This window comes from Siphateles boraxobius, unplaced genomic scaffold, assembly GCF_051911475.1.
Source record: "Siphateles boraxobius isolate OS27281-9 unplaced genomic scaffold, OSU_SipBor_1 73, whole genome shotgun sequence".
Classification (NCBI taxonomy): Eukaryota; Metazoa; Chordata; class Actinopteri; order Cypriniformes; family Leuciscidae; genus Siphateles; species Siphateles boraxobius.
The window spans coordinates 2,715,211-2,732,481 of NW_027509201.1; the positions used below are offsets into that span (position 1 = coordinate 2,715,211).

Genomic DNA, 17,271 nt, shown 5'->3' on the forward strand with positions numbered 1-17,271 from the left:
TTACTTCTATTGTAAGTGCTTGACTGTCACCCTGATTTTTGGTTAGTTTAAAAAAACAATGAGTCAAAAGATTTTCTGTTGCAATCATTATTATGCCACAATTGCTTTCACTCTAGATTAACTTGTACTGAACCCAGAAAGTTGCTTTAAAAAGTATAGATGCCTGTGTCTTCTCAAGATTAATTATGATTGAATATGGTTATTAAAATCCCCCAACTACTCCTGCAGAGGGCAGTAAAGGTGCATTATAACTTTCCAAACTTTTCAAATCCCAGTTTGTGATGCCATTGCTTCTGCCCTCTTTCACCTCCATATCATTTGAAATCTCTGAGCTGTTTTGACAGCACTGCGCTCTCTTTGTCTTGGTTACTCCTTACACACTTAATCAAATATCCACATCTCAAGAGAATTGCCCAGCAGATTAAAATACTCTACTTATGTTTATCTGAAACAAAAGTCGCAAATATCTTCATTAACTTGGCCAAGCAATAATAAGAGCTATGCATTGAGGGCCAAATAAAATAAAACTGAATCTAAATCCCCCAGTCATGCTCTTCTGGGGAAATTGTGAACCATAAGCACCTCGTCCAATGAAAATGCCTCTGTGAGAGGTCCTTTAATTAGGAACAGCTTTGCCAGTCAATTAAATGTTTTTTTTGGAGGGTTGGATTTCGATTTGCCGCCTCAATTCTGAGGCCAGTTTGTCCTTGTGCAAACACTGATGATCCTGTTAGATGTCAAGCTCAACTTTACTAATCAAACATAACATCTGATCCCACACAGTTAAACGTTTAAACTCATGTTAGACTTTTACACCCTTATACAGCAAGTTGAATGAGGCTTAGTCTCACTTTGTCTTCAGACTGTCGCAGAATGACTGGTCTGTCATGTAATTTAATGATTATGACCTGCATTTTGTTTTGAATTATTCACCCTTATGTCGCTCCAATGAGAATCAGTTATGTTTGGTATTATTAACCTGGTGTAATGCATCTTGACGTGCCAAATTTAAACCTGTATTGTACTACTTTAAATCACCCATTCATTTATATTTATAGCTACTGGTTGGATTAATTTATAGAGCTACTTTTTAAAATAATTTTTCCTTTGAAATGTATATCATATGCTAAAGTATTGGTCATTGTTATAGCTTTTCAGAATTTCCTGTGGTTGCTAATGTGATAATAAAAGCCAGTTCAACTGTTTCCTTTGTAACCGTATATAAGGAGACACTTTGAGACTGATTCACTGCAGGTCTGTGTTTAATCATTAGTGCAGGAAGTCATGTGTTCTCGTCTTCTCTACAGTTTGCATTACTTGGAGGACAAGGAAGTGGTTCTTTATTATTTAACAGGTTTCTGGACACAGTAACATTCTTCTAAAATCTTTTGAGAAAATAAACAACTAACTGCATTATATGCACTTGGGTGAATCATATTTAATATTTTGGGTCATATATTATAAGAAGTTCATAATTTGTTAATGCAAAGATATGTTTTTAATTTTAATTTTAGGTTGAAATATGACCTGGTATGTTTTCACGAGAGTCACCCTTTCATATAATCTATAATCTTTTCAGGCTGAACTCATGCTGAATATCACCCAAACAAACAAAGGCTGTAATATGATGAATATGTGTCTCTTTCATGTTTCTTTGTTGTTGTTGTTTTTTTCTTTTTTTTTCTTTTTTTTTTTTCATTTTCCGGTTTTCTTCATTTGTTGGGGCGTAAGTAGCTGTAAGCATAAGGACCACTGATTTGCCGGTATATGGGTCAATCTCATTAAAACTATATATAATATGTTTGTCACATTTCTTTCAAATCACGTAAATCTCTCTCTTTTTTTAGAAATGCTAATTTCTATGCAGCTGGATAATTTAATTGAGATATTTCCACTATTTTCATATACATTTTTTATCATATTTCCATTAAAGTAATGTAAAGTAATTATTATTTTTTTGATCTGCATACTTTAAATGCACTCTACTACTAATTTATTATTTTTATACAATGTTTTTTTGCAGTTTCATGTGAGATTTGGGTGTTAATTGTTTTCAATATAATGTCATAAAAATTGTCACAATCCAAAAATATATTTATGATTAGCTTTATTTACTTTTATGGCAAATAGGTTTTCATATTTTTTATTATTATTTTACCCGCTTTTTTGTAAATATTGGAACCGTTTCATCATATTAATAACCCTTATATAAAGAGAACAGCATGTACAACGTTTTTATTCTGTTTCCATTCCGAATCATAAGATGTTCCATGCTCACTGTTCTCTCGCTGTACTATTACTTGGCTTGTTTCTTGGAAAGAATCTGTAATTTTTCTGTTTAACCCTCTGATGCTCATCCTCATGTTGAAGGTGAGGCTAGTGCGCTCCAGCCCTCCCAGTCCACAGTTCAAAGCTTCGTTTGACGCCTCATACCAAGTGTACAAACTCTACCAGATGGCCATTCACAAGGACCCGCCTGACAAACCTACCGAGAGCCAGGTCAGGGGATCCAGAGCTGAGGGGCTTTCTCTTTCTAGCCATTGAGCACATTTGACATGGCCATGCTCCTACTTTGATCTCTAAACCAAATCATATTTTGAGGATTGTGACATCAGCTTACATTTGTGTATATAAGACATTCAACAAGAAAAGGGGAATGCATTTGTGATGCATGGGGCGGAAAGGGACCAAGATGGGTGAAAAGCATGAGGTAGAAAGCATGTTCACCTGGAAGAAAAAGAAATCACAGTGCACTGACTTAAATGAGCAGTGTTTTAAAACAGCAGTGAGAAGGAAGAAACTGAAAACAAGCAGACAGGAAATGAAGGACGGCTAAATAAATTGATGTAAGCCATGGAAACTCTGTGAAACCTTATGAATGTAATCCGCAAAAGAGATGGACAGGAAATGAGGAAAACGCTCCTATCCGCACTGTGTGGGCAGTGTTTCCACAGGTGCTCGTGTAAAACGAGGAGTTTGTGGATGTTAAGATGTTTGGGTTCTTACACAGTTATTTTACCTCCTCTTTCCTCTTAAGCAAAACTAGGAAACTGCAATTTTGGTCAAACATCTTCTTGTAGGTAGTGAACCTTCATTGAATGTGCTTTTTCTCATGATGTGCCCGTGTAATTTTCATACAGCCTCAGTTTTTCCCCCACAAAAATGTATTTAAAATGATTGCTCTTTTGACGGTGGCATTTTACCACTGTTCGTGTAAAGGGAAGGAAGATGGGAAAAGCAGAAAAATGGGAATGAGATCTTAAACCTTTGTCCCTCACATGAGCACCACAGCTTAATGCGTCAGAACACATGAACCACAGCTCTGACTTTTCTACAATTTTCTTTTTGAAGTTTGAGTAATTTGTTGAATTTGTTGAAACTTAACAGTTTCATATTTCATGACTGGGCACTGTAGAATGCATAATGAATTATGAATAAGGTCGGCGCACATTGCTAGTTGCATGCTGTAACAAACATATGCTGTCATGTCTGTAATGAGTAGGTCAAACTGATTGTAAATCAGTCTGAATCCTTTGGAGACATGTTTTTGTCATTCAAATGCAAGCAGGATCTCAAGTAGGATTGTGACCGGAACACACGTTTATATAATGCAACTAGAAAAACACCTTAGCTTACTTACAGCTTTAATTCAGTTATTTTACTATATTAGAGAACATATAGAAAGCTGCGTATGGTAATTTTAGTTTTGAGTTGGATTGAATTGGTGTTATACAGTACTCCAATCTTTGACTTTTCTAAACATATGTGCTTTTTGCTCTGGCTTATTGACATTTCCAAGTTCTTGAATTGTGTGTGTATGTGTGTGCGCATTGAAGAATGCCATGTTATTGATGATATTTGTGCCTCAGACTCCTGATTTTGTGGGGCTCATCACATTGGAAGAACAAGCTTTTTATTTTTTGTCGAGGCATCATTACTTATCCCCCAGCACCTTCAACATGAGGTGTTCACCTGTAATTCTTGAGGTTCATGGATGATTTTAGACGTTGAGCAGAGCTTCACGGCCTCAGTGCACAAGCCTCACCTTCAGCCCCTTCCCTTTCCCTACATACCCTCAAACTCTGACATCAATAATGCACATTCCCTGTCCTGTCTTACTCAACACTGAAACACCCAAAGTTATTTTGTTGCTTTCATTGTTTTTTTAATTGTAGAAATGTATAACATGGCTTACTGACTTTTAAACCATAGATATTTTGTACACAATGGCTGATAACATGCCAGTATGATGATCTACATAATATATTTGCATGTGCTGTATATCTGTACATGCTTCAGGTGCAGATTCGGAACATTTTAATATAAACTGTTTAACAGATCCCAAACTGTTCTGTTCTCTAAAAATCTGGATCAAGAGAAGATTACACTGTTTGTATTTTCTAAACATAATTATACCTTAATTACTTATAATATCAGCCTAATCAGACCGATAATTAACCAATATTGGTATGGTGACAGACATATTGTTCAACACTACAAAAAAACTTTCTTTAAATGGTTTGAAGCAATTTCTTAAATGCTTAAAAAAATGAAAGCATTTTAATTTAAAAAGTAAAGTGTAAGACAGCTTGGGAATGCAGTTCATTTTTTTACAGTTTATTTTTGGGTTCATATTTATGTACTGTCTTTATTTAAGAAGATGCAATATCGATTCTAAGAATCTTCATGCAAATCAGTTTTTTGGGTCTCATTGTGATCAGCACAAATCACATTGAATTTGATAAGTTTAATTCGATTCAGAACCACTTTCATATGCAAAAAGTGATGATGAGAACAGTCAGAATTCATGTGATTTATATTTTTAGCTATTCAATTGCTTATTTAATTTACTGATGGATCATAAAACAATCAGTCAGTCGAACTGTATGAAGATTTAGTCTGAAATGTGCAAAAATACAAGGGGAGACCAATATTTTCTAATTTCATATGACAAACTACACTCTTAAAAATAAAGCTTCCACTGTGATGTCATTGAAGAACCATTTTTCCCAGTTCCCAAAGAACCTTTAAGTGAACCGGAGTATGTGGAATGGAAAGGTTCCATGGATGTTAAGTGTTTCTCATGGAATCATAATGCCAATAAAGAACTTTTATTTTTAAGAATTAAATTATTTTATTTGTTTAAATTGTGAAATTTGTGTATGTCGGGATGAATATAAGAATCGCCTGATAAAGGGCTCATGAACAGAAAGTTGTAACGGATACTTTGGCTTGAAATGTGAATATGAACCCAAAAAACACTGCATATGTGATGTATGTTGTTTAAATCATTTCATTGATATATTTGTATTAACCATTCCCCTTATCAACACATTTTTATTACCCTCCTCTCTTTTCTTTTCCCTCCAATCTCCCCATCCTCTATTTTTTATGTCCCATTTTTTTAAATTTCCCATTACCCTACCGTCTCTCTTATTCGCCTGTCTTCTCCTCCCTCTAATCATCCCTTCATCACTCTGAAGGTGAGGCTAGTGCCGGTCAGCTTTGAGGACCCGGACTTCCTGGCGTCGTACAAGCAGTCAGTGGCGCTGTACGCCCGCTACCAGATGACCGTTCATGGCGATGCTCCGTCCGAGTGCGGGGAGAGCGAGGTACAGACTTCAACATGGCCCATTCACAACTGCATGAAACACACCGACTAACCTGAAGCTCTGCTCACTAACTCCAAAATATATGCACACTTTTCTTAAATGCATTAGCTTTTTGCAAGAGCTACATAGAATCAGTGCTTGCAAAGTGCTGACTGAACTTCCCCTAGTGAAAAAACCTATACAAAAATGTATTTAAAATATATTTATTTCATACTAAGTATACAACAAATCCATTAACATATTTACTGACATATCACTTGAGACTTTATTGATAAATATTATATGTTGCGTTCATATTTCAGTCCAATATTTTCAGGGGTCTCGGTCTGCTTGTTTGGTGCATACCAGGGTTTCAAATAGCAGCGTTCACACTTATCCAACCGCACTAACAGAGCAATCACACCAGAATTCGTTTGAATCAAACCAAACCTACCAATTGTGAACTCACCCAAATAGTTTTGTTTGTAACTTTGTGTCTGTCTATATTCATTTGTGTCTGATGTGTCAGTGAATAATATATTGTATGTTGAAAATATTTAGACTGTGACTATTTTAGCAGAACTATTTTACTGTGGCCTCCATTCGAAGACTTGAGCATTGTCTGGATTGGCCAATAATTCACCTGTTTTGTGGTAGAGAGTGAATTAGGACTGGGTGAATCTGCTGCGATGCAAGCGGTTAAAACCCTTCTATTGTGTTGTTTCAGTCTTAGACTGGGCCGGGCCGCATACACACACCCTGCTCTTTGAAACACAGCCATAACTTGATTACATGTCATAAAAGAAGTACATTCGCAGTCTGGGAGTTTGTAGGGAATCTTTACATTATTAAAACACTGTCGGGAGGACAAAGGGAGGCCAAGATGAATCAAATTTTATATATAGTGTGATTTAAAAAAAAAAACTTGGATGATTTGGTGGTTCAGCTACACTGAACAATGTAAACAGGTCATGAATATAGTGAAAGTGTGGTTTTTTTCTTTTTCTAAAGCCTTATGTTGTGTACTCTTCACAAATACACAACTGTTTAAAAGTTTGGGTTGTAATTACATAAATATTTTGTTAATGTTTTACTGTTCCTTTTGGCAGAGCAACAGTTTATCAAATACTATAACTGCTCAATGTTTACACTGTAGCTTGATAACATATTGATAACATATCTGAAAGAAACTTTTTGTTTGTTACTGCCACAGACTTGCAATTGGATTGTGTTGATTGTGCATTTATAGAAGCTCTTTCTGGCCTTAATCACTTGTTTGCTGTTAAGACGAGTTGGTACACAGATGCTGAGGGTGAACTGGATGTGGACCTACTTGATATTCCCTGTTACCTGAGAGAAGCCTTTTCCACCCTTTAGGCCTGGAAACTGGCCCGGCTCTGCCAACAGCAAATTAATTCATTCTCAGCAAATGAATAAAGTCGTCAGAGCCGTCAGTCTCCCAGATTCTTTCCTAGTGCCATAACAGAGCTCTATTTATAGTGCGGAAGGTGTGCGTATGTTTGCATTAGCACAGCCTCGTGAGCATTATAGCCGAGACATTGCACTCAGATATGAGACATTGGTCTATGTGTTTAAATTGAGGTGGGGAATTCCTGAAGTCACTTGTCTCTCAGCCCATTCCCCCCATCCTTCCCTTATTTTTCTTCCTTCATACTTTACCTCCTTGTACCCTTTGGTGGTGGATCTGGCCCTGAAGAAAATGTGCCGCAAAGCTACTTCAGCAAGATTAATTTCCCTGTCTGTGTGAATTTACATTGTTTTTGTGATTTGATTTATGTGAAATTACACTACTCTTGAAAAGTTTTGGTTTGGTAAGGTGCTTTAAGTTTTTTAAGTCTCTTCTGTTCACCAAGGCTGCATTTGTTTGATCAAAAATACATTAAAAACTGTAATATTGTGAAATAGTACAATTTAAAATAACTTTTCATTTGGAATATATATTGTAAAATGTAATTTATTCCTGTGATCAAAGCTGAATTTTCAGCATCATTACTCCAGTCTTCAGTGTCACATGATCCTTCAGAAATCAGTATAATATGATGATTTGCTGCTCAAGAAACATTTATTATTAATATCAATGTTGAAAACAGTTGTGTTGCTTCATATTTTTGTAGTAACCATGATACATTTTTTTTTAGGATTCTTTGATAAATGGAAAGTTCAAGAGAACAGTATATATATGAAATATAAATATTTTGTGACATTATACATCTCGTTACTGTTTAATGTTATCAGTTTAATGCATCCTTGCTGAATAAAAGTATTAATTTCTTCAATGAAACTTACTGACACCTATATTTTTGAAAAATATCTTAATTGAATTAATTCTTACATCAAAGTCAACTTGAGATGGTCAAGTTATACTGTTTGATGTTAAAGTAAGTTCTCAAAATTTGTGGAGCGAGTTTGATTATGCAGTAACTCATTTCCGCAAAATTTGTGGAAATGCAGGACTTCTAGTCATTTATTAGCTTGAAATCAGTATAAACACTCCTTTATTGTGAGTGGAAGACACACACACACACACACACACACACACACACACACACACACACACACAACACACAACACACAACACACACACACACACACACACACACACACACACACACACACACACACACACACACACACACACACACACACACAGTCTTCTGTTGTTGTAGTGAGGTGTGACTGATCTACATGTGGCACTAATTTTCAGCACAACAAATCCTGTAAAAACTTAATTTATTCCTAATGGCACACTGACTAATTATTTGGAGTACCTCCATGGAGTAGAGGAGGAACACAAATCGATTCATACAGTATGTGTTTATTCTTACTAATGCCGTCTTCATGTAGGGTCTCACACGTTCTATATTAATGTATGCATTTGAAGTTAAATGATGCATTCCGTTTTCCAAAATTAGCAGTTTCTCTTCTTAAAACTCCTCATCACTTGAAAAATTTCAATGTACAAGGATATTACCTTGTTATATTAGCTCTCTGACAGACTTAGGTTGATCTAAACAGCAGATTTCATGGTCCATTAAGGACCAGTCCCTAAGTTCACTATGTTCTGCTTAATTTCAAATCCCTGCTGAGCCATTTCACTTCCTATTTTTGGTCCGAGTTCACCTCTTTGCTTTCACAAAAGGCAATTTTTGAACATCTCAGAACAACATATTTGAAGAAGGGCTACAGAGAGAATAAAGCCATGGTGAAAGAAGCATGAATGCTTGTGTTTAACATTTGTCATCTAAGATATGGGTAGTTGACAAATTAGAGGTTTTCCTTTTAACATCAAGACATTCAAGGAGGAAAAAAAAGTAGAACAGAACTAGACTTTTTCCCACCAGGAATTGATTGAATCGTGAAAAGTGTCTAATGTGGTTGGTGGTTGTAGGGGAGAGGTTGAGAAGTAAGAGAGCTTAGTGATGGCTCAAATTGATTTTCTTTTTATCTTTCTTTCCCATTCTTTTCTTTTTCCTTTTGTGCATGTATATATATATATATATATATATATATATATATATATATATTTATATATATATAAAATGTAAATCTGTGCATCCTAATGCTATCCAGTTTAAGTTAATAACCGAGCAGGGTGTTCACTGCCAGGCTCCAGGAGATCAGCAAGAAGACTAATGGAAATATGCATGGTTGCTTTGCCCGCATTGCCCTTTCTCATTGAGCTGTTACCCACGGACCCCCACTGTTGAGCTCCTGGCAGCACAGGAGAGAGTCTTTGCCAGGTTTTACCCCTGAGTGACTCACCACACCCCTCTCCCATATCCCATCTTTCTCACTTCCATTTTCCCAACAATACGCTTCTCTTACACAAGCGCCGCAAGTTGAGCCTCATTGCAAAAGAGCCATTCGTTGATTTAAGTCGTACAGTTTTAAGTGTGTAACACAGAAACGGTTCTCTGAAAATTGTATGTTCAAGAAACATTTAATGGAAAAAAAATCATAAATTGTGATTCAAGATTTCAAACCCACATTCGCTGTTAGTTCTCTAAACATTGCAGATGCAGAAATGACCATATGGAGTTTGTAACTGCTGACTAATTCTCTCCAACCCTCTCGCTGTCCAATAAGCAAAGCTGCTCGTTGTTGTTTTGTAGCATTTAAAACCACAGGAGCCTGGTTTTGCCAGATTACAACCAGACTATCTGTGTGTGTGTTTGTCTGTATATTAGGAGGAGATGAAATGTGCATGTGTGTTAGTTCGTTATTGTCGTTTTTAGTTTGTATAAGCTGCCTCTCTCTTTCTCTCTCATTGGTTTATAATGTGTCACTATTATAGCAGGGTATATCAGTAGCACAGGCCTGTGGATAAGCAGTGACAACCAGCTAAAACAGCAAATGCACACATGCTATTGAGAAAAGTGCCAATGATCGTGGACCGTTTAGTGGCTTTGCATGAAGATCTTTTATCTGATCAGCTTTGTCTCACACTTCCTATTTGTTAGTTGATTTTAGGTGAACTCAGCTGACAATATAAGTAGGCCTATTTGAGGCATCAGGATTTTCATTACATTTACAGGGGGCAGCAACAACACAATTGAACGTCATTCATTTTCAATATCGGATGGCATGAGAGACAAGAGACGTGACAAAGTTGAGCAAAGTTAACTTTAGGCAAATAGTGCAAGATGGAATTCACTTTTGTGTGCCCTGTGCATGGTTTTCATACGCGTTTTGTGTCCTAACACGTATTGTGTGTTTGTATGCATGTTCTATTGTCCTTAAGTCTGGTCCTTAAGTCTTGTTTGTGACCTAAACAAAGAAACCTTAAAGTCAGTCAGTTGTTTAAAACCTCCTTAATAAACATCTTGCTTTTTCTCTCTTCACAATGCTAGCCAGTTACTACATCCTCACATTTGCCAGAACAAACTAATGACCGAACAGCTACTCATTTTGAAATTAAGTAAACATATTAAGTAAACACATTAAATGTCTTGCATCTCTGTGATTACAAAAGTAGCTATTGTGTGTGTTGTTAAAGAGCCAAGTTTATTTAAACCCTCTTAAATAAAGCAGAATTGAAAACAGTTGAAAGTCCAATTGAAGATTTAAAGCATAGATTTGTTTGTTTGGGCATCGGACCATCCCAACACTGCAAAATGTTGTTTGCAGACATGTTGTCATTAATCTTTTCTCACTTTGCTATGTGCATGATTGTGTGTGTGAGCAGGAATTTGGGATAATAGCTATTTAGGCCTAATCTAACATTAATGCACACCACAACATTGCCAGTGGGAAAACACACTTTGTTTTTAAATGTGCAAAAAGTCTTGTAATGTGAGCTAAGCCTCAAAAGGTTTGGTGATGCAACAACCACAGGAGAGATATTTGAAAAGATGATACAAAGGCCATATCAAATGTGTTCAACTGTATACATGATACTGCCTGCCAACTATAACTATGTTATCTTGTGTATTTCAGATTTTGTTATAGTTGAATTTAAAGTAACACTGTTCTTTTCTACTTCTTTCCCCTCACAGTTTAAGAGGTTCCTCTGTGACTCTCCTTTAGAGGTAAGTCTTTTTTTTATATTTCAAATGCACAATTAGATTTGCCTCTCTTGCCAAAGTCGTGGCAAATTTAGAGGATTTCCCTTTGAAATCGCACAGGTCCAGCTAGTCTCAAAGCAGATGATTTAATCATAATCATCAGTAGTTCCATACGGTTCATAATCATACATGTCTGGTTTCTAATGAAGAACTCAAAGTGCACATTTAGTTTCCATTGGCAGTCATAAAAGTTACTTAAAAAATATTTTGCACAGAATCTTTTTATACAAAATGTCTTCTTTTTTTCTTTTGATTTTGAGGGAAATTTTACTTAGATTTTTGACAGGCATCATATTCATATAAAATCTTAGGGTAATACCACCTATGAGTAACAATGTTAATTTTATGCATTGGTCTTTAGGAGACTGATGTAGAGCCGCAGTGAGACAAACAACATGTGGAAATGGCTCTCTGGGTAGCAGTGTAATTGTTGGGTTGTTTGTTTGTCATGAAATGATGGAAAAAGTTAAATGTGTTGTCCAGACCAGCCACATTTCTGTGCAGCATGGCATGGCCACACACACACATGGGACGGGAACGCAAACAAAGAGTTGACTGTGATGTGAAATTGTCCCTGACAGATGATCATCTCTGTCGTGTCCAAATGCCATCATCAAGAGACCCCTTTGTGGTGTTTCCTTGATATTGAGGAGCAGAAGAGGCAAACGGTTGTTGATGTTTGGGATGTTAAATTGCAGTGAGGTTGAAAGACTTATTGACTTGGCTTTTCCATTCAGAAAAAAAATTAATTCCTTTACAAATAAAAAGTTCTGTGGCATGGAACAAATATTCTTTCATTTCATGTAAATGGTAATTGAGATATATATACATCATATGTATGTATGTATATATATGTATATGTGTGTGTGTGTGTGTGTGTGTGTGTGTGTGTGTATGTGTATATATATATGTGTATATATATATATAATGTATATGTATGAAGTTTTTTAACCCTTGATTTCCCCCCACCACCACTTTTTAATCCTCCCTAACTTCACTCGGTATCTCATTACACCAGATGTATTAGGGATTTTAACATCTAGTCCCATTTTCTTAAAAAAACTATAGTACTGAACAACTAAAATATTTATTTACGGTGGTATTTATATAGAATGGTTTTACCATGTCCAACGAAACAAGGTATTACCATGGAGGGAAACATGTGCACTCTCCTTCCCCCTTTGTGCTAATGAAGATTGTTACCATTTACAGGAAACATGCTTTTATCACCTCGTCAAGGCTGTTAGCCAGACGCTCCAACATCAGTGCTGTTAATGCCGCATACTCAGTCATCATTTTTTTGTTTGTATTATTTTTCAAACTTCCATTTGTTATGTAGTTAGTAAAATATACACTACCTTTCAGAATTTTTAGGCAAAAGCTGAATTTTCAGCATCATTACTCCAGTCTTCAGTGTTACATGATCCTTCAGAAATTATTCTAAGGTCTTGAATGGTGTTGTGATTTTCACTTGTTTAGCTTGAGAAATGTTGCTGTAATTAGAGCATCAATGGTCAGGTGTCGCTGTGGCTTGAAACTGATTAAGATGGGTTTAATTATTGCATTTTATTGCTATAGTACTAAATGAAGGACTCTTTTTGTCATGCACTGATAAACTAGGGTTCTGCGTGCAGAAATCGTAAAGGGACAATTGGCATCAGGTGCAGAAGCGTGTGCGCTTGTGGCATATCCGTTCACTTAAAGATCCATGAACAATAACACTATTTGAACTTTGCCTGCAAAGTCAAAAGTAAACAAACATAATTAAAGATTTGCTGTTAGCATGTATTGGGCACATTCACCTGGTTGTATTTATCTAGGTGTGTGTGTATTTGTTCACGTGTGTGCAACATGGCGTGCGTGGCAGCGTGTTTTGCGTCACTGACATGCCCTTCTCCTGATGCACGCCTGTGTTGCATTTGTATGTCTGTTTCTGTTTGGCTTTTTTTAAATGTCTTTTATTGACCTGAAATGTCTGTCCTAAGGGGAATGCTCGTTAACAGCGGTGTTGTGTAATTAGTCGTCAAGGTTTTATAGACCTCAAACCTTGTCTTTGCACCATACCACGGTTTTTCCACATGCATATACACACATACTTGGCATACACCACTTATGCCATAGTTTTCCTTTATTTTCTAATTCCAGTGACAAGCAATACCAATTAGTCTTTAACTGTCCATGTCTCGTCACCTTAAAAGACCAGCATGACATATCTGAAGGATATGACACAATGAAATCATTAGCACATTAATAAACACTTCCCCATAATGTAATCAGAGCTCCACATGCCTGCATATATCGCGTACAGGCATTGCATCTGCACCGCAGAGGGAGCCGCGTGCCACGCCATGCCGTGAGTGCCGGCTCTGACAGAAATGGCAGCCGTAATCGAGCGCTGCTGTTTCCACGTGGGGTTAAATGAGCCGTCGCTGAGCGGTGCGTCTAATGAGCGCTGTGTGTTTAGAGTGCCTGTGTGACTCGAATAACATTTGAGTCCTGCTGCGTTCCCAGTGCTTCTCTAGGGCCACATTTGAGGAATAATTATTTGACATTTAATGCTCTGAGGGAATAATTTCTGTAGTCAATAAATGGAAAGTAATATAATATAATGGGGGTATTTTGTTTTCTATTGTACAATACTCAAGTCAGTTTTATTTGTATAGTGCTTTTCACAATGTACATTGTGAATATCTGTCTTACTATATTATTACAGTCTGAATCCAGGAATGTTGGGCTGAATTCACCATATAATAGACCATATTCACAGCAGCACCATCTTTGATTTTTAACGGGAATCAAAGCGAGACTGTGAGTAATAGACATACATCTCTTCAGTGGGTTGTACTGTTATTTAATGTGTTTTTGGATTGTTCTGCTGACGAAACACTACAAAAATATCTTTCAGAGAAACTTCAGTAGACACAAAAACTCCAGACAATATGAGCTGTGGAAAATTAGAAGTGATCTAGCAGCTTTTTACAGCGGATGCCATTGAAATCGAAGTCGAAAATCGATCGAAATCGAAAGTCTATCCCTCACAGCCTCGCTTTCATACCTGCCATCCATCCATCCATCCATCCATCCATCCATCCATCCATCCATCCATCCATCCATCCATCCATCCATCCATCCATCCATCCATCCATCCATCCATCCATCCATCCATCCATCCATCCATCCATCCATCCATCCATCCATCCATCCATCCATCCATCCATCCATCCATCCATCCATCCATCCATCCATCCATCCATCCATCCATCCATCCATCCATCCATCCATCCATCCATCCACATAATTTGTCCTCTCCCCTCATTGTTTGTACACATAGAAGAGCCATTGTATCGTTCATGAAAGAGGAATGATAACTACCCCACCCGCCTGACAAACAGCCTGTTGACGTCCCGTACGCCGACTGCAAATGTAGCACTCAACTACACGGCTGGAGAAAGCTGGCCAAACAAAGACTGACACAGGGCAGCATATGCTTGTGATTTGGGCCCCTGCATTTATTGTTGGCTTCATCTCTGTTTTGCTTGCCTTCACAGTGGCACAGACGCAGTCATTAGGCTGTCCGGCAAGGTGATCCTGGGGTCAAGGTGACGCCATTTCCCTCACTCAGGTCATGGCTGCATAAACATGCCTGATACTTTCACTGTGAAATACTTCTGTGGAGGCTGCGTTTCATTAAAACAGAGTGAAAACGCAATCTAGAACATACCGTCAGATCATTATGGATGAAAGATGGGCGGCTGTCAGGTGGTGCTGAGAGCTTAACGTTCCTTTAGCGGCTCTCCGCTGCCAGAGGGCAAGTTAGCTTGACATACGTTGGATTTGAGTCCAGTCTGGTTCTGACAGAAACGAGGCGCAGCACATGTGGTGCCAAAAGGCAGGCTGAGAATGGGCTCTCAGTTTCACCACAAGACCTTAATCATCACCGCTAGCCGCGCTATGAAAGCACTTTCATCTTGAGCGGCTGTGTGTACTTAATACTGACAGCTAGTTTAAACCGCCAACCAACTGGACAAGCACGCTGAATGAAAATAATTAAACTATACATATGGAATGTGGTCCTCGGCGGACAAAATGAGGGGTTTACTGTATCACTTCTCTAGGAAGTAGGGAGGGATGCTGTGAACCGTGCCAGTTTAGCGGTAGAGGTAAGGTTAAACTTTGAAAGATGCTAGATTTAAAAGGCATTGAATAGCACTTAAATAAAAGTAAAAAAGTTTAATTTCACTAACTGATATAATGTTAATATTCCATCCTCCTAAAGTACTAAAATCTGTTTTGTGTCTGTATAATAAACTGATAACTACCATAATAATACAGATGTTAAAAGAGACACATGATGAATCACAAATAACCTTTCCACAAGCTATATACTAAAATATTCAGTTTAATTTAAGTTTATTTGTAGCTCTCTCACAACATATTCCTTTGCCGTGAAGCTGTTTTGAAACAAAGTATAAAGAATTATATAGAAGGTGCACACACAGTGTCATGTACAGAAATACAAAACACCATCATGGAAACACACTTGATACTTAATGCAATAAACATTAATTAAACAATATAAGATGTAACATAAAACCTAAATGAACATAACTGAAAACAAAACCTTTACCAAGAAACCAAGAAATATAATTATTTAAATGAAATATCAAATGTAATGTCAAGCAGGGAATTGTGGGAGTGTCAGTTTACTTTTTTCTTTTTTACACTATAATTTATAATACGACTGTTAATTTGTACGTGCAAAATCTGGACATTTAACAGTATTTTACTGTATAATTATATCCACGGATGCAACACAATTCTGTGAATATGCAAGACTACTCATTCATTTTGTAAGTAACCGTAAAATACCAAAATGCAGTAAATGGTAAGACTATTTGTGCTACAAACCAGTGTGTTTTAAAGTATGACAATACATTAAAATAATATGAAAACAAATATCAGTTTGTAGTATAACGGACTGTTTTTGTTGGAAGCAAATGACACAGGAAAGATACAAATAGCCACACCCACTCTCACATTAAAAATAAAGTGGATAAAATGGCCTGTTACAGGGTGTTTATCCACAGTATATAGTCAGGGACCTTGCCATTAACCAATTAAAAGGTTTTTACTGTAGCATTTTTGCAGTCTTACACTGTTAACATTACAAATATTTTTTTACAAGTGTAGGTTTGCACATTGTGAGTAGCATATGTGATGTTTCTGTGTTGGTTTTAATTTGGAGGTGAGTGACCGTGGCGCAGCAGCGTCTAAAGCCTCTCGTACTGAACAGATTGTCCGAGCCGCCCCCCTGGTGTTGTGATAACGAGCCGCCTTCCTGCAGGGCTAACTGGACCCACATGGGCCGCGGAGAGATCCCGTTACCCCTCCCGCCGAGCCGTTTCAAGTCTCATTGGTGGACTAGGGTGAATAAAGCGCCCTTCTCGATAAACCACTTGATTGAAAAAAGCCAGCGTGAAGGTTTGAGTGGGAAATACGATCTCGGGCAGGTAACGGTTCAGGGTTTACAGCTGTCTAAAACAGCAGAGACACAAGTGCATTTATGTCACATGAAGGAATGTGGGCTTTTATCTTCAGACACAACAGTAGTTTTTTTGTGTGTGTGTATGGTTCCACTCACTGCCACCCCTGATTTACACACAGGGTAAAAACGGCTCCCCTGTTCCCTCCTGCACAGGCTTTCAGTGTGGAGATTGATTTTTGTTCATGCAAGGATTTTTATTAAATCACCTCTTGTAGTTTCTCGTAGTTCTTGTGTGCCTGGCATTGACTTTTACTCCACAAACACACACACACACACATCCACTCTCGGCCCACATGTGGGATCTATTAGTGAGCTACTGTACAAGCACAGTGTTCCTTTGCAAGCACAGACTTTCAAATTGTTTGAGCATTGCTTGACTCGTTTTTACACAGGATCTCACAAAGGAACACATTTCGAAATGTTTTCAACAATTTTATTTTATTTGCATGAAACAACTAGTTTGAAGATTCAACTTTTTTAAAATTAGATGAAAATTGACCTTTTTCATGCATTTTCCTAGTCTTATTCTGCACAATTCATCAGTACGTAT

At 37.3% G+C, this 17,271-nt stretch overlaps 1 protein-coding gene across 6 annotated transcripts in view; it reads left to right on the forward strand.

The window, feature by feature from the left end:
- ate1 (arginyltransferase 1) overlaps positions 1-17,271 on the forward strand; it is an 87,781-nt gene that overhangs the window by 32,096 nt on the left and 38,414 nt on the right. For 3 of the 6 annotated variants that reach the window (XM_077217467.1, XM_077217470.1, XM_077217465.1), the window contains exons 7-8: positions 2,371-2,499; positions 11,108-11,140. In XM_077217467.1, the coding sequence (XP_077073582.1) occupies positions 2,371-2,499; positions 11,108-11,140 (162 nt within the window). Of the gene's footprint in view, positions 1-2,370; positions 2,500-5,483; positions 5,613-11,107; positions 11,141-17,271 lie in introns of all 6 variants that reach the window. The other 3 variants (XM_077217469.1, XM_077217466.1, XM_077217471.1) reach the window with 1 other exon arrangement.